At 37.8% G+C, this 23,562-nt stretch overlaps 1 protein-coding gene across 2 annotated transcripts in view; it reads right to left on the reverse strand.

Moving 5' to 3' along the window:
• LRP6 (LDL receptor related protein 6) overlaps positions 1-23,562 on the reverse strand; it is a 125,488-nt gene that overhangs the window by 100,159 nt on the left and 1,767 nt on the right. Inside the window, exon 2 of one of the 2 annotated variants that reach the window (XM_068658492.1) lies at positions 10,398-10,791. The exons of the other annotated variant lie outside the window; for it this stretch is intronic. Coding sequence (XP_068514593.1) covers positions 10,398-10,791 — 394 coding nt within the window. The remainder of the gene's footprint in view (positions 1-10,397; positions 10,792-23,562) is intronic. 2 annotated transcript variants of the gene reach the window in all.

Raw genomic sequence — 23,562 nt, forward strand, 5'->3', positions numbered from 1 at the left:
ATACATTTATATAGAGAACTCTGTTTAGGAACTCACAGTATTCCAAGTCTCATTTCTGTCTCAAAAAAGAAGTACATTTTAATGCAAGAAGACAATTCTTCTCCAGTTAAGTCAGAAATTTCTGTCAAACCTCAAGAACACATTGTACTTTCATGCTTTCATAGTACCCGTCTCTTTAAATCCAAATTTGGTTTGTAGCTATAAAATGATGATTAGGCCTATATAATTTATTTAATACTCAAGCTTTTAGTGGTTATAGGCAGCGATCAGACCTTTACTAAAACAAATCTCTGGTTTCACTGTTGACTCTTTAGCCAAGAAGCTCTGAGTCTGCCAACTCAATGATGAGCGCTGGCTTGAGCATCGCATTCAGCAATCATTCCCCTCAGTGGAGCAACTAGTTTTATGCATGCCTAGGGGCCGATAGACATTCTCAGTCAGAACCTCCAAAGATCATTTCTGGCCACAATAAGCACAGCATTTAATACTGTTTAAAATAGCGTGTCAGACTACGACAATAAAATGACATATTGTTTAATCAGGAAAGCACAGTAAAATCAACACATAACACTTTTATACAGTTAATGGAACATTTAAGTCAGACCTTACAGTAAGGTAAAGCAGCAATTTCCCTCCTGCTCCCCACCCCAACAAAAACAGACAACTCTGGATTGCTACCAACTACTCGAGTTCCATTGCTTTCCAAGTGTTTACAGCAATAAATATGTGAGTTTTGTTTTACACACCTGAAGACATTCTTGCAAGATCTCCTTACAGTTTGAGGCTTACAGAAGCCCACTGCTTTATATATTACATATACCTTTTGAGCAATTTTTTTCCTGATTAGTTTTTACCTTGGACTAATCAGGCTTAAATTTAGATCCAAATGTGTTCTCCACAGAAAGATAAGCATCTTTTTTTTTCTTTAATGTAAGGAAAAAAAAAGCATGCTGAAAATAATTATTAAAAAAAAAATCAAAATAGTATATTTTAGCTTACTCAGAAGTTCATTTAAATGTAGACAATGATAAGAGTTTTATTCTACAGCAAATGAAAGCATCACTACAATACACAGCAAGAGAATTGCATGAACTTAATTTGAAATATACATTTCTTTTAGTATAATACTACAACCTGCTAGAGCAGAGATAATGTTTATCCTTTAAATAAGAAAAATAAATTTCACACTTGCATAGATTTATTTAGAAAAAACACTCAGACTTACCAGTCTTAACAGTGCTCTCAGTTGCATAATCTCCTATCTTTACCACTTTTTGCTTGAAGTGACAGAGGAAACTTATTATAAGTAATATTTTATGCTGAAACATGGAATTAAGATGTAAAAGTGAGAAATGACAAGGTTCCCATGAGAAATGAAAATGTAAAGTATGTGAACTGGGGCGTGGAGGGAGGGAGGCAGGGGGAAAGAGATCCAGAATGGATGTTGACAATTTTGAAGAGAATAATAGTAGAGGATTCTAATTAAACATTAAGGTCTAGAAAATATTTTAGTATTCTTTCTATTACTACTCATCTGTCCAAGGGAAAAAAAAATATTTCCATGATTCTGATTTTGCTGTTTTTTTTTTCCCCCGTTGGATTTATTTATTTATTTTTCTTTTATTTTAAAGTACAACACAATTAGCGTGTTTCAATTATAAGATACAATTAACTAGACAGGCACCACAAATACATATTACATACACATTCACATTCTCACCCAGACATGTGCATTTAAAGCACACAACTTAAAATCCAGAATACTAGTGTGAAATAGCATCACTGGTCCATCTGAAGCAGCTCCCACAGACAAGGCTTAGGTTTTTCTATTGCTTTGCTTTATTATGAAATGCCCACACCTTAGCCAGATGTTTTACAAACAACTTCCAAGGGGGTTGTCACCAACTAACGAAATGGATGGACTGGAAATTTGACAGGTAGACTATAATAATACAACAGAGTTAAAAGTGATAATTATTTCTCCAAGCATCAAGCAGAAATTCAAAGCACAAACTTTTGCTTTGCTCAGCTCATTTTCAGGTCTTTTATAGATAGATAGCGAAGTAGTGGAACTGTACCGCTTCAAATACCGACCCAACTCAGCACCCTGGCATATTGACTGTAATGCAAACCATCTTCTCCTATCCTGGGGTCTATAAACATAAATTCCATATGCAATTATTATAGATATTTTATTAGGACCACTCAAAATTTATGTCCCCAGTATGTCTTCCTTTCTTACTAGCTGCACTGTAAAAAACTGTATTTGCTCAACATCCTCTGTACAATGTATTATCCCATGACATTTTATCTGACCATTTTACAGAGAAGACGGTACCAAAATATACTCTTTCTCCACAGGGATAGTCTTATTTTTTCCAGGAATGCAGCCAAATAAAGATGGTTCTTCTATAGACATTTTTTTCCTTTGTTAATCATGCTGAACTTTCATACAGCTGAGTGCTGTGATTTTTAAATAAAATAAAATAAATTTAATCCATAATTTATTTAAAGAATATGATCAGTCTGTTTCAAATCATGCTAGCAAGAGAATTTATCATCTATTTTCAAGAAATGAGTAATAAATCAAACTTTTTTTGTCAACAAAATAAATTCAACAATCAACTTCCTCCACAAAATACTGCCCAAAGAAACAAAGCTGACTTTCTGCTCTGTTTTCTACAATACAAATCAAATCCTTTGGTCTAAAATTTGGACCAAACTTTACACTCTAAGATGGACATATTTCAGTCACTTCCCCAAATGCTGTGAGGTATAAAAACCCAAAACCAACCTTGTCTTGATTTTAAATGAAGATTTTTTTCCTCTGACATTCCTTCTGTCTCCATACTCCCTAACCCCATAAAAAGCAGACTCATTAACAACTCAGACACAAAACTACTACACTCCTCATACCTGCTGTGACTAAGGCAGACTCTATCTTATATATTTCTGCTGTTTGTTACAAATGCACTTCAGAGGTGTACAGCATGTAGGCCAAAATATTGCAGCAAAAATTTGGAGCACAAACTCAGATTATGGCAAAAAGTGTGCTTTTGCCAGTGAAGCTTATGTAAAAAGGGAAGATGATGGTCGCAGAATGAACAAAGTAAGTTTAAAATGCACTGCAGTGAGCTGTATTCACTGCAGGATAGTTTTGCAAATAACCTTCTTCTGGTGTAGATCTGCTTCAGTGCACTTTGTCTGTAAGGCTTGTCATCATTTTCATAAAAAATCTAAAATATCCTGCCTCAATATGGTAAAGAGATTAAAACCAAAACTTTTCCCTAAACTGAGGTATAAGAATAATTTCTTACAGCAATTTCCAATTGTTATGCTGAGTCAGTTGCCATTTGTTTGTTTTTCTACTGAGCACTTGCAAGCTCTTTCTCTACTACATGGATGGGCTACCAGTGCATGTCATGGCCTCTAAGCTACTGATTTCCTGATAAACACCTCCAAATTGTATTTGAGGAGTTGGGAGAGGAAGACTGTTTTGTTTTACTCTGGCCTCCTCCCCAGAAATATCGCAGACATTCCTTTAAATCCACTCTGCTTTCCCTACAAGAACACTACTTTGAACTTCTTAAGCAAGAACACAGAATGAACAATACTTCAGATCACATCTTTCTGCTGTAAATTAGTATGGCCCCTTTGAGTTCCTGTTAATAGTTATTAAAAGGTATCTTAGGATCATTTTATTTTTTAAAGGTGTGTGAACAAATATGTTTTAATTAACGTGCTAGCTAGTAATGCTTACTAGAAGTATAAAATCACGATTTTAAAAATAACTTTCCCTGTGTACACTCAGTATAAAGCTTCATTCAAAACACGGTTAGTGAAAACTTGTTTGTTCACAATTTTTATTTTTATTTTTAATACAACAGTCTAGTTTCATAGTCTAGACTTAGATGCTAGGATATAATTGTAGGGATTGAAAATGCAGATAAAAAGAAGCATGCCCAAAGACTCATCACCAGAGGTTATTCACACAGACCAGAAATTACTACCTCATTTTAAATACTTGGTTCTAACTCACAAAACAAACGCTGCATGTAAACTTCTGAAGTATACATTGATAGTTCAGGCCAACTCACATTGATTTTACCAGTTCTTATCACCCTTACCACTCCAACATTAAGGTACATGTTAACAGGCTTAACCATCCTCCTGAATGTGACCTTAATAAATTGTCGATAGAGTATCATGTAAAATACCATATCCACAAGTCTCATTGGCACAAATCCAAATTTCAAAACACCAAGTGAAAAAAAAAAAAAAGGAAGAAAAAACACACCAACACTGAACTCAAGACTCTGACAAACTGCAGTGTTTCAAGATGCTACTACTTTATTCACAGTGAAGTTGGCAGAAGGCAAAGCACAGCCCTCAACTGATCCAGTCCACAGTCTCATTTTCTAGCCCAAGCACTTAACAAAGGAGGTAGGGATGAAAGCTTATTTCCAAACTTGCCTTGAGCTAAAAGCACCTATAACTTTATGGTACTTGAGTCTTTAAGAACAACATCCATTCATCCTTTACAAATCAACTCTGTGCACTCTAGTTTTATTTCTAACAAGCCAAATCTGTTGCATCTCCTTCCACAAATAGAGAAAACTAAGTTAAATGCCTGAAAAGCAAGGAAAACATCTTGGCATGTTCCTCTGAGTTCCTGGCAACCTCTGCCAGTAGGATGAAAATAGGCAGTCAGTGGAAGCAGCACCTAAAACCAGCACAGCAAGATTTACAAGAGAGGTCACCTCTCCAAGCCTTTGCTGTTTTACATACATGGGTTTCTGGTTACTTTCTGGTTACCTTCCTTCACCTCCTCCTTCAGAGGAGACAAAAAGAGAAGAGAATGTCGTGAATATTTTGAGTTGTGCAATAAAATCATACCTTCACAATTTGGGTATCCTGCCACACAGAATTACCCTAGCAATGGACTGGAAGCCTGAATCGCATTAACCATATATGACAAACTGCAGACAAACCTTGTGAAGTCTTGTGAAAGAATGGTTCAGAATTAACAGACTGTCAATGATGTTCAAATTTAAAAAAGCTAAAAGTGCTAGCATTCAACACCATTACCATATCTGAATAATGTCTGATCATGTTCTCAGAAGCCACACATCTTCGTAAGACCAAGAGCTAAAACCTGAACACCTCATACTTCAGAAGCAAGGAGCTCTACTAGTTCTGGAGAAGACGGCAAGGACATTTCAGATGCCATGCTAGTCTCCCACAGGCTAAGGCTTCACATGCTGTTAGGCTTTGCATCATGCAGGAGTCTTGGCCTCGGCAATCTTCTCTGATTTGCAGTCTCCCGTGCCAAGAGTTTCAGATCACCCAACAGCCCCTGTGCTAGCATCATCCAATTACTAGTGGCACCACTGTTGCATTTTAGATCTTTCAGAAGTTAAATGCAGCTCAAGAGCCAAGGCAGTCCACTCCTGATATAGTGTTATCAGGACAACCTGTGCAATACCATTGCAATCTTCTGGGTTAGCTTTATCTTTAAGTCACCAAAAAACAAAAAACAAACAAACAAACAAACAATAAACCCACCAAACAAATAAAAATATCACAATTTTGTCTTTAACCTCCCAGCTGTTATCAGAATTACTTTTTTTCTTCCCTGAGCCACAGCCTTTCGTCTAAAAAAAGGACTTAAAAGCCTCAACGTTCTGATACTGACAGTAATGGAAATCAACAAACCTATGAAGAGGGCTGTATTTGCAACCAACATCTTCTGATAAACGAAGCTTCTTTAGGTGAAGATTAAATACACCTTATAAACTGATGTGCCTACACCACAACAGTCTGCAGATTTCATATCAGCTTAATACTTCCATAAGTCACCTATAAAACCTCAGAATTAACTCATGATTGTCACAGGCTAGGCTATACACCAAAAAAAAAAAAAAATAAGCAGAGTGCACTAATCTGCTGCCAATGAAACATGTCAGTAGCAGTGGAGGAGTACCATAAATATTTTCAGCCAGATGCAATCTGCTCAAGGGAGATGTGGCATCAGGCAAGAGAAGGCACGAAGCAAAGCCTTCTGTTATTCACATTACTATTGGGATTTATATCTAAAGTCATTTTAGATAATACTGACTTGTATGTAAACAAACAAACAAAAAAAAACTTAATTGAAGTCTTACAAAGAAATTGTGATTTTTTTATTACCAAAATGTTTTTGGTGCTGAAACCTTTTTTGTTTTGTTAATATCAAATATGCTATAACTGTTATTAGAACAGCTTTCCTTTTCTTATATTGTTTTTATAACATCCACAACTCAGCAACAAATACCACCAGTTCCCATGGATCTTTTGTTATGATGTGTAGATGTAATGCCTGTATTGAAACTGCAAGAATTTTTTTGTGCTTGATGCACTTAGGTGTAAGTTGTCAGCTTTCAAACGGAAAAAAAAAAAAAAAAAAAAAAAAAGGTCCATATAACAAAGAAAGTATATGTATTCCCTGGAAAGATTTTAGATGAAAAAAATTGAAATGTCTGCTGGGGGAGGGTTGCACGTTGAATCTGATGATCTTCCCCAACATGTAAAGTACTTAATTCCAAAAATCAACTTCAGCTGTCATAAAAAGTATTGTAGTTCTTTGTACTCTTAATTCCATTCATTAACTGAAACCTTTACAACCTGAAAGCCTTACAAGAGTTGAACAATTAAAGTAACTCTATAGAGTCACTTGATTTAAAACATGTCCTGAAAAGTAAGCAATTAGTCAGCACTTCTAGAAGGCACTTAACATTCCCTTTGGGGTGAACAGTACATGTAGAAGTGAGAAAAACCAGTTCATTTTGATAGTGCTTCCTATGAAGAAAGCTGATCAAGTTGTCTAAAGGGCAATTTGGGGAGGAACGGTAATGATGATAATGAAGTCTTTTCCCTGAGGACAAAATGGCGGTACAAGTAAAATAAGAAAAAACAGAAGTACAAATTTACAATACTGCATTTTCAAGCAGTACTTGCTCAAGAATCTGAATAGATATGACTTTTTTTTTTCCCCCATCATAAATACTGAAGCAGAAAAACCTCTCTTCCACGTGCTCTATTTTCATGCAAGCCATTCCTAAACATGATGCTCTTCTGCACATGGAGTGGTCTACGACCCGGTCTTCTTCCCTTGGCAAAAGTCAATAATGAAGTTTCAGAGTATGCATTATGCACAGTTGTTGATCTTATTAAGAGGGTCTTATGTTTAACACTGTTCAGAAATATACAGTTTCAGATAGGATGACAAGCAACTAGAAGCCTTCCTGAACCAGCCCTGAAAACCCTCAGTCCACTTCAGAAGGCTGAACAAGCACCCCATTCCCTTCCTCTTCATTCTTTACCATGTGTACACACACAATATTTAATTGACTGTCAAGAAAACAAAACGATAAACTGCAAAATAAGTTGTAGCATATAAAAAAGAGAAATAAAAAGCTCCAACTTGAGAACATACACAGGAGATGGTCAGTAAGAACAGTCCAGACATTTCAGATTCTGATGACTTCCTGGAGAAAAATATCAGAGTAAAAATTAGACTTGGGGGCTGTGTCGCAACTATCAATTGAGAAATATTTTCCATTAGTGAATGTATTACTTATTATTGATAGCAGACATGAGCGTCAAGTCTAATTTCTACGATGCTATTTCACAATTACACATATAACCTCACATACAATTAACAGATGGTTTTGGCAGTAGTAGCAAAGGGCCTCAAACTAGTTATTCTTTAATACCATTACTGTTGCTGTAGTATGCTCCGAAAAAGAAGAGTCACGTTCTTCAGAAGAGTAAGTACTGGTAAAGACCTTCAGAGAGCAATGGCTAAGTATCCTACAACAGACGGGTTGCTGAAAAGACCAGAGGGTTGGTGAAACACTATTTTTTTCTACATGGGACACTGCCAAGAAAACACATTATTCATTACTGCATATTTGTGCTGGCTTATATTGTTCTTAAGTTTTTTTTCAAAGCAGACTTTCACGTGTTTTTAGTAAGAAAAATATGTATAGAAGATACACATACATACCCAAGCACAGAACAGACAAATACATTTTGGTACTAAATTCAACATGATCATGAAATACTTTATATATCTGCAATTATATTTGTCAAACTTCAGTGAAAAATGGAGCTTGTGAGTAATAACAATCTTAGTGTAAATTTTGCTGCTAAATCATTTATTTTGATGAATTGCACAAGTTCATAAATCTGTATCTGGAAAAATCATCAACTGTGCGTAAGAGGAGATGGACTAGACTGCAGAAAAATGAAAGGGGTTTTGCTTTTCCAAATTTCATATTTCATTAACTATTTGTAGATCCTTTTATGGCTTATTCCTACCACTGTCTGCCAGGCAACAGTGTGAAACCAAAAGATATTTACAGGGCTAGAAGAAAGTGTAAATATTAGTGAAAGAAGAACACATACAGGAACAGTTTGGGGATTTTTTTCTTTTTCTTTTTTTTTTAAACACACCTTTCCACCCATAATTTCAAGCATTAGAGGAAACTCTGCAATGTGATCAGCTTTATTTAAAGCTGAAAGGTTTTCTGCCAAAAAATTGCATACAAGGAATGCAATTTATTTATTTATTTATACCATACTGCATACATACACATACATACTGCAGTATGGTAAGACAGAAAGTGGATATATTACTGCATTACCTTCCTATCTCCCTAAAACATACCCTTAATATAACAACTTACAAAGTGACTTCTACAAAGATCTAGAAGAAGAAAAAAAAAAATCTTGTCTTTCAATTACAGTGTTTGTTTTGTTTTTTGTTTGTTTTTAAATTCAGGTTTATTGAAGTGTTTACTCTATTGATTTAACAGATCATCAGTATGGAAAAAGTTATGAGTTCACTTTACCTTTGATCTATCTCACTCTTTTTCTTGTAGTTTCTCTTTGAGCTAAGCATTTTGAAAGAGTGCAAGAGTATGCAATCATCTAGTTTTGATCACTGAACATATTACTGGGTATATTTGAAAAATACAAATACTCTACTAAAAAAGACCAGCTTGACAAGAGTGTGTTGTTCCTTACTAATAAGGATCACCATCTCTCTGGTTGCAAGACAAATCAAAAACATTTTGACTATTTTTCCTCCCATCTCTCTCACTTTTGGGATGGTGGGTGAAAGGGGCACAAGTTGTTGCATCTTTTCTTATATACTTAAATGGTTTTAGAATCTAGAAAAATAAACTTGTGCTATCACTGGCTCTAATTTTTAAGTAGTAAAGAGAGAGGAAAAGAATAAGTTTATCCTTTTTGTTATTTCCAAAGCTAAAAATATAAGTAATGCAAATGAAACATTTTTCCTGTTAATATACCATCAAAGGCCTACTGAAACTGGAGAGGAAAATATTCAGGATATAGCATTCCTACAAAGCTTGGGAAAGAAGCCATGTTTTGGACAAAAAATAAAAACAAAACAAACAAACAAAATATTAAAAAAAAAAATCTTTTGTGAAGGAAAGACCCAAACAAGTTAACAGGTTATAATATAAAGAAGCTGCAAGCAAATAAAGCAGTCCTCATCTTTGCAAAGAAAATAATGCATTAATTTCTCCCCCCAACCAGCTGACTGAAAAACTTACTTGACATGACATTACAAGAGATTCATTTTCCTATTTGTCCAGGAAAAAAAGACAGTATAATTATATCTACACTACAAATAAATGAACTGTAAGAAGATTACACAGTGTCAAAGATATTCCACTAGTCAACAACAGCTTAGTCCCAAAATTGGAACAAAAAGATGACACTGTAAGTCACATTTAGAGACTGAAATGAGAAATGGGAACAATCAAATCTGTTCTAGAGTGGTCTATTCCAAGCCCCCCTTTTTTTTTGCCGATAAATTCCCTGAAGAGTGAAGAGAACAACCTTGCTGTTAATTTTGGTTAAATTCCAAAACACGTCTCAAAATATTTTTAGTACAGTGCATTTATTTGTCTAATTTCTCTTGCTGTTTCAATAAAGCATAAACATTAACAAGGAATAACGTTCCCAAAAAATCAGTTACTTGACACTGCAGTGATGAACAAGCCTATTTACAGGCATTTTGATGGCTTTTCAAGCAGATTACACATTTTCACCTTAGAATTTCTGTTTATCATCTGCACTACTGCCAAAATAATTTTCTTTTTTTTTTTTTTTTTGAATGCCTGATGATTTCTAGTTGTTCACAAACCAAGATAAAAGCATTTCCAGAAGTGCAAATTATTTTCAAGGCACAATAATAGAGAAGCAAATAATGCAAAATGAATCAGAATAACTTCAATAACAGTTCCATCGAGTATTTAAAATCACTTAGCAAACAAGCCGTAGAAGAAATGGTCATAGTCATAAGTATTTTGACAAAGACTTACCCTCTTGCAGGATCTAAGGCAATTGCTCTGGGCTGATCCAATTCTTGCCAAAACAAAACTTTCCTCAGTGATCCGTCTAAATTGGAAACTTCAATCCGATTTGTTTCAGAATCTGTCCAGTATAATTTCTCTCCCAGCCAGTCACATGCCAGCCCATCAGGTGACAAAAGTCCAGAGATGACCACATTTTGTACACTCCCAGACTTATTGAATTCTGTTCGTTTAATGGCTTCTTCACTTACATCACTCCAGTATATCAGCCCCTTCAGAAACACGAAGTCCACTGCTGCCGCGTCCTCTAGGCCGCCCACGATCACAGTGGCGTTCTCCTTCCCATGTGCAGCATCCACCAAGCGCAGGTCACGTCGGTTTGCATACAGCAACAGCGGGGCAGCTTCAAGTGGGAGAAATAAGGGGTGGGGGGACAGGCAGATGCATTAACAACACTCCTACTAAGGACAATTTATGGCCTGACATACCGTCATAGCGCAACTACTAATGTAAGGGAAAGAGAACAAAAAAAGAGGCGGGGGGACATTTTGAAGTTTGACTGAAAAGCACAGACTCAAATCGAAGTCTTTCAACTGTGCTACAACTCAAGATGGTAACTTGGTAATGGGCAGCTCATTATTCTGGGCTGTGCATTATTAAAATGAGATTAAAGAAGAAGGCAGAGAACAAAGAAAATGGAGGTTTGAAGTGCCCAAATGACACTGTTCTGTACAGAAGGATGCTTAAATAAGAATATGAAAGATGAGGTTAAAGCAGCTTTATAAGCACTCAGTACTGGCCCACAAGAGCAAAAATATTTATTTATTTATTGCCAGAATTTAGTAATATACACCGCACAAGCTTCTATAAAAGCATAATCCATATCAGGCTATCAAAGACATGTGTGCGTGTTGATACTCTCTGAAATTATGTATCTTGGATATTTTACATATAATACATACAAATAAAAAGCACAGAGAAAATTAAAGGAATATATATATATTTAAGTGTCAATATTGGTATGAAGAGATAGGGAGAAAAATACACCTACATGAGTGAACCACAGTGAGTTATTTCAAACTCAGCTCCACTCCTCTTATTTGCTTACTGTATCAGTTTGCACGGTCAGTACATTTTTCATACATGACACCTGACTAATACAATTAATGGAAAGAAGCAATCATGAAGCAACCATTTTTTTTAAATGTAATATGCCCCTTTAATTCTCCTTAACCACAAGCTATATATAACATTATGAAAATTCTGTCCTCATTCCTACTTTTACATAAGGTACACAGTTTTTACCACTAAACATATCTACTTTTCCCCGTGTTTACTCAGTCACTGTAGCAGTGGAGCTGTACAGCAGCATCTAGACATAGAGTAGTTGGCATACTGAACACTTGTCTATCTGCCACCACACAAATTTAACAAAAATCCTCCAGATTTATTTGTCAGGATAAGCAGGCATATTAAATTTCTAGCAGGATGTATGTCCTAACTCAAAGCCCTAATTTCAGAGCCAAAGATGTGCCTGTCTGAATGTAAATGGCTACACTGCCAGAACAGATACAGTTCTTGCATGAGAAATCACAATGCATTCAGAATCCCACACTGAAATTAGAAATACTAACACCTAACAAATACACGCTTTAGAAAATTCTAAAGCTAGTTTCCAGGAGCAGGCTACTCCCCTCATTACTGCAAAACTGTTTATCAAAGACACTGCCACGTGTACTGGGAGAAGCTGAAGGAACTAAGAAGTTCCTTAATCTACCTCTAACTGAACAAATTAAACAAGTGCTGTTATATCTTTGGAAGCTATTTTCTTTCTTTTTCTTTTTGAAAACTAAATTGTTCAGGCTGTCTGCCTAAATTTAGAAGTACTGAATATAAATTGATTCATGCCAACTTTAGAAGAAAGATACCTGAATAGCTAGGGGGGAGCTTTTTTGTTTTTAAGGATGTTAAATTTGTACTCCCCCACCAGAAAACAAGTTTTTAATTGTGCAGCAAAATATTCAGTTTAGAGATTATATTTCTATGGAGAAGGGGTAGACATCTTTAAATCAGAAAGCAGAAACCTTTTATTAAGTATGTTTATTACCTTACTTTGCTATCTCCTTCCCTTCCTTGCATAATTTTCCATATCCTAAAGATTCAAAATGAATCACAGTAGAGTTTCCTTAAGTGCAGGTTGCTTACAAAGCAACCATTTCCAGAAATGCAGAAATTCCATTCTGCATTTCCAGAAAAAAAAAAACCTATGTGGTAAACTGAGAATGATAAAAAAGAGACATGCAATACAATAATCTACTTTTTAAAGCTTGCATACAATTGTGACTTGAAAAATCTCATTAATAGCCAGCTCAATGTCACCCAAAGCACCATGTGAAATATGCAGCCAACTGGCAGAGTTCTCTCTAATAAGACAGCATGCCCAGCATTTGAAAAAAGGTAAATCCAGGCACAAATGAGTACAGGCTCCATTATTATGTACAACACAGAGCAAGAGTACCCATGCACACAGCATGCAGTGAATTGGAACACCAGGCATGTCAAGTGTAATCACTGAGGCCTGAAGGCACAGCTGAGCCTAACACAACTGCACTGCATAGGTTATTCACTCGTTGTTGGAGCTCAGAGCTGGCCAAGGAACAGTTGGAGAAAGCATCCTTTTCATGAATGATATCAGTTATTTGAGTGACAGCTCAGAATGAACACAGCTACACTTAGGATGAGCAGTTTCATACAGATTGATTCAAAGCTGCAACTTGTAGCGCATTCCACAGGGCTGGCAGATGAGGATATTAAGCTTTCCAATCTGTTGCGACATTCAGGAATGAAGTATGCATCACCAAAATAATAAAAAACAGGTTTGTTCTCCCACCCTCTCCAACCCTTCCCAGAAAACACGAAGGCTTCAATATCCTATAAAATCTAATTATTGAAGTTGGCAGCGTTAGTACCAAGTATCATCTCTGCTATTTACTTGACTCAAACAGCAATGCCAAAGGGAGAATTGGGGCAGAAGATCCCATCCTGCTCCATATAACTCACTCTGAAAGAGACACAGGACCCAACAATGCTGTCTTGAATAACACAGTTATGAACTATACTAATAACTAAAGGGAAGAAATCCAAGAGAAATTCCTTTCATAGCTACGCAACTATTTCACAGTTTAAGTTGCAATGGGGCAAGGAGATGCAATTCAGATTTGCTTTTTTTTTTTTTTAAAGAAGTCAAAGCTGAACTCTTTACATATGTTTCTACTTTTCCTTTTGATATACATCATAAATACACATATTAACTGCATCAAAGTATAATACATTGAAAAGAAGTACTTACACTCTTTTAAAGCAAAAGGAAAAACAACCATCTTAGAAATCAGCAATTGAAACCATAGTGAAAGTTATCACGTCATCTACCACCTGAGAGGCCTACATGTAGTTTATTCTTTTAACTAGGGGAAAGTACCCAATACAGAGTAAAAGCTAGACTTAGTTTCAAAATAGCCTTTTTTTATATCCACCAGCAAGAACAAATATTTGTTTAGAGACTACAAAAGTTACACAAATTAAGGTTTAACACATCTGAACCACAACAAAAATTGTGGCTTAAAAATACTGCAGCCCACAGGATGCAAAGGGATGAAGCAGTAGAAATAAAAATCAATTAACAAATAAAATCATTTTTCAACTTTTTAATACTATTGTTTATTTCTTTAATATTCAAGAAGAAACTTGAAGCTATTTGAATTTGTTGTACTTTTCTTTAACTAGTTGAGATGCCACTTCCACAAGTTCCTACTTGCTTTCTTTCCACTCCTGGTGATCCATCCATAACACTTCTGGGCGTCGTGAGGTCAGCATTACCCTTCCTCAGGCTCATTCTCTTTCACTCATAGGGACTTTAGCCTGGTTAAGACAATTAGTATCACCTCATTTTCCCCAACCTCCTTTTTTCCTCATTCGCAACCCTCAGCTATGCTGTTCTACCCCATCACTTAGTTATGGGCCCTTTCCCAAGCTGATTCAAATATTACATCAGTGAAAGGTTTGACTGGGTGAGCAAGTTGAATCAACTCAAGAAGAGATCCAGCAAAATCCAAAACTAACATAAGGCGAGCAGCAGGGTGCTGGAAGGGGGAGCAGCTCTCTCTGCTTTTATTGGCAGCCTGTTAGATCTGCTCAAGATGTGACTGCAGCCACATCCTTTCTCCTCAGCTCCACTTTCAGCTGTAGGTTTCCAACCTCTCTTTTGCACTGGCACTAGCACTCACCTAATACCACAGCGAGACAACGCAGGGAGCTAAACTAGCAGAAAGCTACCGTACCCTTTCCTCACCCACCAAAAAGCAGTTTTCAGCCAGTTGTCAGCCAGAACCAGTTCAGAACAAAAGCAGATAAACGTAAGACTAGCACAACAGGGAAAGGCAGGGCTACATCAGCTCTGACAAATTAGCTGAACCAGGTGTTTGTGAACCCAAAATTTAGGCCAGATGAGAGGTGGCCACCAAAATTTGTGGCAACCTTTGCCAGAATCCCAATGTGGCCCAGCCAGTCATACTCGGCAGGTGCACGCATTATGGACAAAGTATCCATGCAGAAGGCCACTGCTAATAAGCAGAGGGATTGCTACATTGGAAGAAGATGTCCTCAAACTAGAAAGAGAAAACTCCCTCTCTTAAATGTCTCAGTGAAGAAGTTTGAGCACCTGATGGTGAACCAGTACTGCCATGCTCACTGCCACAAGGACAGCAAACAAAAACTGGAGAAGAGTAGACACAGTGATGAGATGCACCAAGCAAACACACACCGTCTTGGATGAGGCGCAGAAAGCACAGAGAATTTACCAGGCACTGTGATAGATTAACATGCATCCATATACCGACTGCAAGGGAAAAAAAAAGCGGAGGAGTGGGTATAGATAACCAGCAAAGACCAGTAACTGTAACCTCCTCAAAGCCATCCTGCACAGAAAGCTCCTTGTATGTACTACAGTCCTCCCCATTCCCAGTACATCCCACAGACAGCCAACATAAGAATGTAAGAAAAACTCTCTCGGTGGAGAGTGTTCTGACACAGTCAAATTGTGAGGACTCTCCTTTCCTCCCCAGGTTTCAAGTTTCTCCATCACTGCTTATGCTTAAAAAGAACTCTATGTATTTAGTTTCAGTGCGTATTCAAATCCTGCTGGTCAGCCTGGAGGAGCAAGAAGGAAAAGATTTGTCAGGAGTTGTGACTTTTGGTTCCACCCCTCATGTGGGAGCAGGGGGAGAGCTGCAGTCAGAAATCAAGACTTCATTGTTCTTTGGAAAACTAACTGAATGCAGTGCTTGTAGTGAGTAAGTGTCGTCATGGACAGTTGAGATAACATTGGGAATAAAAGCCTGGGAGACATATCAATCAGAAGAGAGGTATGTTGCAAAGAAAAACAAAGCTTCCCCCCAAATCAGGGACCCATCCTCAATAAACACATCCAGTGATGATTTCTATTTTCAAGGGAAAAAAAAAAAAAAAAAAAAAAAAAGATCTCCAGGAAATATACAGGCATTTCAGCACAGCAAGCACCAGGATTTACACCATATGGCTCATCACAACATCCTTCCTGATGTATCCTACACAATTGTTTTTACACAGACTAATGAACTTCACGGTAGTCCCCATTCCACCTTCACTGTGAATGGAGAGCTCTCTTCTATCCAAACCTCCTTGTTCTCACAAATATACCTACAGGACACTGCAGGCAATCAGACTTTAGTAAACAAGCCTGAGGCAGCCCAAACTTTTCCAAGAGGTCCTTCTCTCCTCTTTTCAGCTAACCTAAAGCTTATTCCACATCCCAAAGACATCCAAGGACTGTTCAGGTGGCAATTCAAAAGGTGACAGGAACAGCCAGGCTTGCCAATGAATGAGAAGAGTGAAAACATCCGTGCAAAAGCAAAGACACCAAACAACAACAATGGCACCTGGATTCTGCACCAAGTCTCTACTGTTAGTTTTGCAGGACTTTGGCCAGATAAGAACTGTGGAGACAAAGGCGAGACCTGCTGATAAAAGTCAGCACATCATTGTTTAACCTGCTCAATAATAGGAAAAATACTTCTTTTACTAAGGAACTGCAAGGATAGGGGTAAAAGAATGAGGAAAAAAAGTACATGGAAGGACAGAAATGCCAAGTCCAGGAATACAAAGTCAGCAGACCTGGCACAGTATAACAAAAGCACATATGACTGAAGTACACCATGAACATCAGTGTATACCATGCAAATAACTTTCTCAACGCCAGGCATCACCCATGAAATCAGCTTGTCAGCAACAGATCTAAAAAGCTGGCAGTTGACCATTTCCAAATTATCAGAGCATGCCTCAGCATTTGGTAGCACACGCACGTCAACTGCCCACCTCAGTAAAGGAAAAGGTGACTTGGCTCATCTTTGCATAACACTGACTCTCCTACTCTTTCATTGCACTCTCATGGGGGATAAAAGACACCACTCTGACAGAGAGCCATCCATAACTTAATATGCCGAATCTGTCTTGCTCACAACAGCCTAGGATGAGCAGGGTGTTCTGCTCCCTGATCAGGCATCTGCTCGCAGCAGTACTGTCATCTAACACTGACCTTCTGCCACAATCCTGTTGCTTATAAGGAGGAGCCAAACAGTGGCAAGAAAACAAACAAACAAAAACAACGACAAAAACAAACACTACCCTTCATACTTTCTGGTGTCATTATTGCCAACAGAGTTTCTAAGAGTAAGAAAACAAACCAAAAATCCTGCATCAAACCCCTCATGATGTTGCTGAAAGACTGAGCACTGTTTAAGTCCCTGCACTGAATTACAGCACTGAGACATGGTGCTGGGGTGCAGTAGCAGAGGCAGCCCATTTCCCAGAGCCTGGGGAGGCTGGCAGCCACCAGATACACCTTGCACACCTCAGCCAACTGAGACGGGAATGCTCCCAAGTTTGCTGATAGCCTGGAATGATCATGGCCCATGGGCTGGCTGGCACACCTGCTTGGGGATGCACTGAGCAGCAGCACACTAGTTCACCTTGAAACTAACAACTCCTTTTCCACATGGACAAGAAGTTCACAGTCATTGAGCTACCCTTAGCTGACACTTTCAGCAATTTATCCCAGCTGGCATGCTTCGCCTATATGGTGCTTTGCTTAATGTTTCTTTAAGTGCAACAGTGTATATCATCAAGTTAAAAAAAAATAATCAAAACATAAAAAGCCCTTAAGTTTACTTGTTCTCTTCTTTAGTTTTTCTGAAGCACTCTTAGGAAGTTGCTGTAAAGCATGACCTCAGAATTCAGCACAAAAGACCCCAGCTGGAGGACTGAATGACTGACAAACAAGAAAAAGTTGTCAGCACTGCTAAGTGCAATGCAAGAGTAAGTGACAGCCCTCAGCTGTGACATAAACGTGCAACTGATTAGGGGGAGAGTTTTTGAGGCTCCACTGCCTCAAAAGCCTTATCACATTTTCATCTCCACTCCTCTGCGATTCTTCATCTAACAACATATCAGCTCTCCAGTGATTACTTTGTGTTGTACTTGCCATATTAAGCTTGGTGAATGGTACCTTTGTCAGTTCATCCATCATAACAAATACTGAGAATAAAAAACAAGCTATACCTCCTACTAGTAAAACACTATTTTTTGTCCATACAAGTTCACAGATTTTGTTTCTCTCATAGTTACAATACTTTCCTTGAGACAAAACAGTATTAAAAAATTTGCAAAAAATGAAGGATTTGATGCCACAATTCACACAAATAGAAAACAGATTTATAAGAAAACTGAAATAAAATACTCACAGTGCAAGCTTAAAGCTAAACTTTCCATCAGCCAAAGGGAAAAAAATTCTCAAACCAAAATTGCACTTTAAGCAGTCTAAGACTTAAGACTATATTAAATTTACTACAGATTAGTAAATAACTATTCCAGCTCAAATGAACAGTTAGGGACTACTTTTAAAGGGTAAAGAAAGATGGACACATACTTCAAGAATTTTGAAAATCGTTGCACTTTTTTTTTCTGTTAAAACACAGTTGGACCTGCATGTTTTGTTTTAGTCATTTTTAAACTCCCAGAATACTCTCACATCATAATTAATGTAAAATCTTCAACAGCCTTACATTAGAAATTATTCATTTTTATGCATGAAAAAATATATAGAGACACAGAGAGGACCATTCAAAAATGCAAATGCTGATCTTTTTCCTATTGAATCCTATTGGTAATCAAAAAAAAAAAAAATCTAACAATCCATAAACGCACACACACACACACACCAACCAATTTGGAATTATATTACCTATGAACATTACTATTACCTACAGGGTAAATATTGACTGTTGAGCCTCAGTTAAGTTTCTGATTTATTAAAACACAAATGTGTTTTCCAAATTGATCTAATAAGAGTCACTACAAGGTTTACAAATTATTTTTCCTACTCCTCCATTGTTCTTAACTTTAATATATCTACTCTCCTAATCCTTGTGTGGGCAAGAGGATTTTTGGATTTCTGCAGTGTCAGCATTTTAATTAATACTAATACTATGAGTACAAGCAAAAAAAATTATTCACTGCTTTGACATAACAGCAATCAAAGGAAAATATTTCTAAGTCACCTTCTACATGCTCTTAACTTCAAGAGTTTAAGCAAACACAGCAGCCACCTGCTAGAACTGTTTGACAACTTATAGAGAAGAATGCTCATTACTGAGATGTTTTGGAGGCATAAACACTAAAAAAAAATAAAAAATGTTTTTCCATTTGGAACAGGTAGGGGGGAAAATATAAATGAGAAAATTACATTACAGTATCACAGAGAAAGAAAACAAATAATTTTTGATCAAACAAAATTATATAGCTAGTTGATTAAGATTTTCTGTCTCTCATATGATTACTTTTCAAATCTGACATCAAGAGCTCACACATGGCCCTCATAAACAGAATTAAAACTATAATCCCATTTCTGCCACATTGATTATATCACGAGGGAGTAATTCTATTTAGGTAATGTGATCCTGTAACAAGATACTGAAAAAATCTGTATGAACATTGCCATTTTCCATGTCTGTTTATATTTAAAACATTTTATTATTGTTCTATTCATATAAATATTGAAACTCAAAAAGCATTCCTTCTATTTAAGCTAATATACTTTCTCAGAAGTTTATAACAGTTTGCAAAGGAAACAAAATATTACTAAGCCATAGCTTTTTTTTTTTTTCCCCACCTACGCTTCGAAAAGTATCTTCTTAAAAGTACACTGAAAATCAAATGGTATTACAGTAGTCACATTGTATTCATTGATTGGTAGGTCTGACTCCATTTGCAAATTGGTAGGGACTGTGCCAACTGCACTGAAATAGAAAGGTCTGTAGCATGGTAATCACAAGGAGACAAAGAACTCCCCTATTTTCATAACCACAGTACAGGGGAGCATAACAAAAAGGAAGAACAACAACAAGCTCATTTCTGCTTGCAAACACCATTGGATTCAGACCATGTGAAGCAAACATTGAGCCTACTACCTGTGAATCTTTTTCCATAAGTATTTATTAACTACAAGGATATCCAGACAGCTTAAGGAAGGCTCTCTGTGTTAACGTGCCTGACGTTATAAATAGGAAAAAGTTGCTTAACATTTAGGGTGTCTATACCCAGCATTTATGTGCAATGCATTCGAGATGCAATGCTTTCTGCTTCCGAGCCTTGGACAATTACCATAAAAGTATCACTCAGTTCCTTTGTTTACAGTGTGTTACACTCGGAAGTGTAAACTCTGAAACTACACAAGCAAGGTGCAAGTTGTATAAGTACAGATTATTAAAGGAGAAAACTTTTTTCACCTCATGAAGAAAGGCACTAGCAACTGCCCTCTAGAAGAGCTGTCACTACAAAGTGCTTGGCTGAGAAGTGTAAATGGTCACTGCGTGCTCATTGCAGGCATCCCATCCACACACTGACAGCCACAGAATTTAGGTTCAACGGCTCCACTTCCACACAAGCAATGCCAGCTGTTTTCTGAGAGAAAGAACAGCGACTGCTCCCCAAGTCTCTGAGGCAGCCGCATCCCCCCATGGCTTTTGAAGAGACTTGCCCCACTCGCTAGTACAAGCCCACCTGTGGGAAATTCCTTTCCAAGGTAAACCGTGCTGTCGAAGTAGAAAAGCCCTTCGTGTGTCATCAGAGAAGTGGGTGGCAGCACTGGATTTTACCAGCCACATATAGCATACAAACCAAACCTCTCCCAGGTGAGGCTGTGGATACGGTGCGGGCTCCCCAGTAGGAGTGCTGGGAGAAGAGCTGGCCACATTCCTGGGCACTCAGGTCTGAGATCCTGCCCAAAGCAGCAGCACACAACAAAGCTCTACAAAAAAATGCATTTCTGGTGCTGCTCAGCAATAACAAGTTCTCCTCCCTGTTGTACAAGGATGGGTACTCTCTGGAAGAAGCCACCAGCAAAGCAAGCCTAGCAGTTAGCGTTTCATAGGAAATTAACGAGGTTAAATGTGCTGGGGACAAAGAATACAGTGTCTAATCCTGAAGACCGGCTGCCAAAAGAGATGAATAGTGACAGATCAGAAGCTGAGAGCTATTTCTCCCTGTTTTCTTCCCCTGTGCCACTCCCTCAGAAGGAAAAAATAAAAATAAAAAATTATCTGTGCTCTACTTGATTTGAACGAAAAAGTAAATCCTATATTATATGCACTGCAGCAGATATTTTAAAGCTGGCATTTTTGAGATGCGACATCATCATAAAGGTGGATTACATATGTCCAAAGGAATCAGATTTCTTCAGCTCCCAAAGACAGAGTTTAAAAGGTTCCTACACCCCAGCTCCTGACCTATCTTCCTCCAAAAAAAAAAAAAAGCCTCTACCCAATCTACAACTTCCAGCCAAATTCCCTCATTATCTGCAACTCAGGAAGTGCAGATATTATCAATTCATAAGGGAAAAAAGGAAACCTGATTAATGCTCCTCTAACCAGTATTGCTGGGAAACATGAGCAAAGATTTTCACCCAAATATCTGTATAGAACTCCACCGAAGGATAAAAGAAGCCCATCATCTTTACACACCTGTAAGCAGATATATACAGCTTCATCCATATACCCAGAACTTCCTCACATTTTCAGCGCACCTTACCATAAACAACTACTTCACCTTACCTCCCAGGCATAGAAAAAAATCCATCATGCTTTCCATCTTAATTTTTCAGTGAAAAATTACAAAAATAAAAAGCTAAAGCAATCTGATGATAGTGAGCTATCACAGAGATGCAACTGCAAAAACTATGAAAGTAATGGTGGATTTTATAACACCTTAGATCACACTAATTTTAGACTGCTCTATGGAGAGATGAAAGAGGAAAATGCATTGGAAACCACAGCAGACAAAGTTGTGCTGATTTCTGAGGAATCATACAATGGAAAAACATGACCAGAATACAGTCTATTCAAGCTTGGGTGGAGTAATACATCATGGTGATGACAAAAAAAGCAAAAATAAAAATAAAGAAGACATTTCAAAGTCATTCTGTCAAAATGTAAGTATTGTCTAGTTCTAGGTCAAGAGACCTTTAGCCTGGAAAGTATAAAGGTAGCTCCAGATTAAACCCCATGGTTCACCTCCAGCCTGCCTGCTTCAGAGGTAAAAAGCTTGGTCCCATTTCTGGACTTTTGGTGGAAAAGTGTGCACAAATACCCCAGTTACAGCTTAACAAGTCTTGAACATTAAGCTCCTCTAAACTGTGTATAAATGAGAGCATCTAAAAAAGACACACACACAAAAAAAAAAAAAAAAAAAGCAAAGATGTTCTGCTGATCAAAGCAAGTTACTAATAACAACAAATTTAGAGAAACTCTCTTCTGAACACATAAGAGAAGAAGGGGTTTTAAAATGCCCATTACCAAACAGCCATTTTCATTCCTTCACTACCTGACCTTAAGCCCAGAGGTCTGCAACATTCAGTAAGTCTGCACAAACATACTTTATAAGACCCCTATTCAAGCGAGAGCTTTGTGCGTGTTCTGCATGGTCAGGTTTTAAAAAACAAAACAGCAACAGCATGCTGACCAGAGAGTTACATGTATTTCTGTAGGAAAAGTAAGCCAAGAATACTTGTGAAGGCAGAACTACCTCTTTAACACTTTTTAATAAGTTGAAACCTGTTTCACAGATCTCTGTGGCTCCCTGACAGATGTGATGCCACTGCTGTTGCCTCTCTGCAACTGCCAGCTACCTCTACCAGGAACTGCATTGGTTTCACAGCTGCCACGAAGAACACGCAATGCTGCCACGAAGCAGGTCTTGCTCCTTCCCCCCAGTACTCCCGGGGAATGGTTTCAAGAAGCACTTGGGACCAGGAGAGGAGCACAGCAGCTGGGCCACAGTGCAGTTCAGGGTGTTCCAGGAAAGCAACCCATTCCTCCCATCAGCCACAATATGGGGAGGGGGGGGAAACACAAACAAAAACCCAAGCACACAGAACCTCCACAGCTGGCTGTCATCACAGTAACACCCCACCTCCTACAAATCTAAATACCTGCCCTTGAAATGTCAGTAGGATCTGGCTTACCACAGTCCTCCGAGGTGCTTCTGTATCTGGCTAGTAACAGCCCAGTACTTCAAGCCTGTACTAGTTCACAGGGTGCTGTACTTCCATGCTACCAATTTTATTCCTTTTCAGCTTGGTAAACCAGCCTACCATAGTTTCCTTACACTAATAATCACGGCTCAGTTGTAAACCTCTGTCCATTTGTGTTTTGTTGGTGGTTTTGTTTGTTGCATTAAGCCAGTGAGAACAGGGAGGCAAGTTCTCTAAGCAGAGAGGATGCTGTAGTCCACCCGTGTACCAGTTTCTGGGTTTCAGTCTCCAACACTGTTGGCTTGGCACCCCTCACAGCACTGAATTCGCAAACCAAACAGCAGACTTCATAACTACCTCTACTTCCATGTATAAATGTATTCATACTGATACTGGCACTGCCTCTGTCTCATTAAGGAACTGCTGACACCTCTTATGAACTCAACACATCTCGTTCGAAACAATTCCACCTGCACAGATTGTTTACTAGGGAGAATGTACGCATTAAAATTTGATTTGTTTGTTTCTTCAGAGTTCATCTGTTCCTCTTGTTTATAT

The sequence above is a fragment of the Anas acuta genome, chromosome 1 (assembly GCF_963932015.1).
Source record: "Anas acuta chromosome 1, bAnaAcu1.1, whole genome shotgun sequence".
Taxonomy (NCBI): Eukaryota; Metazoa; Chordata; class Aves; order Anseriformes; family Anatidae; genus Anas; species Anas acuta.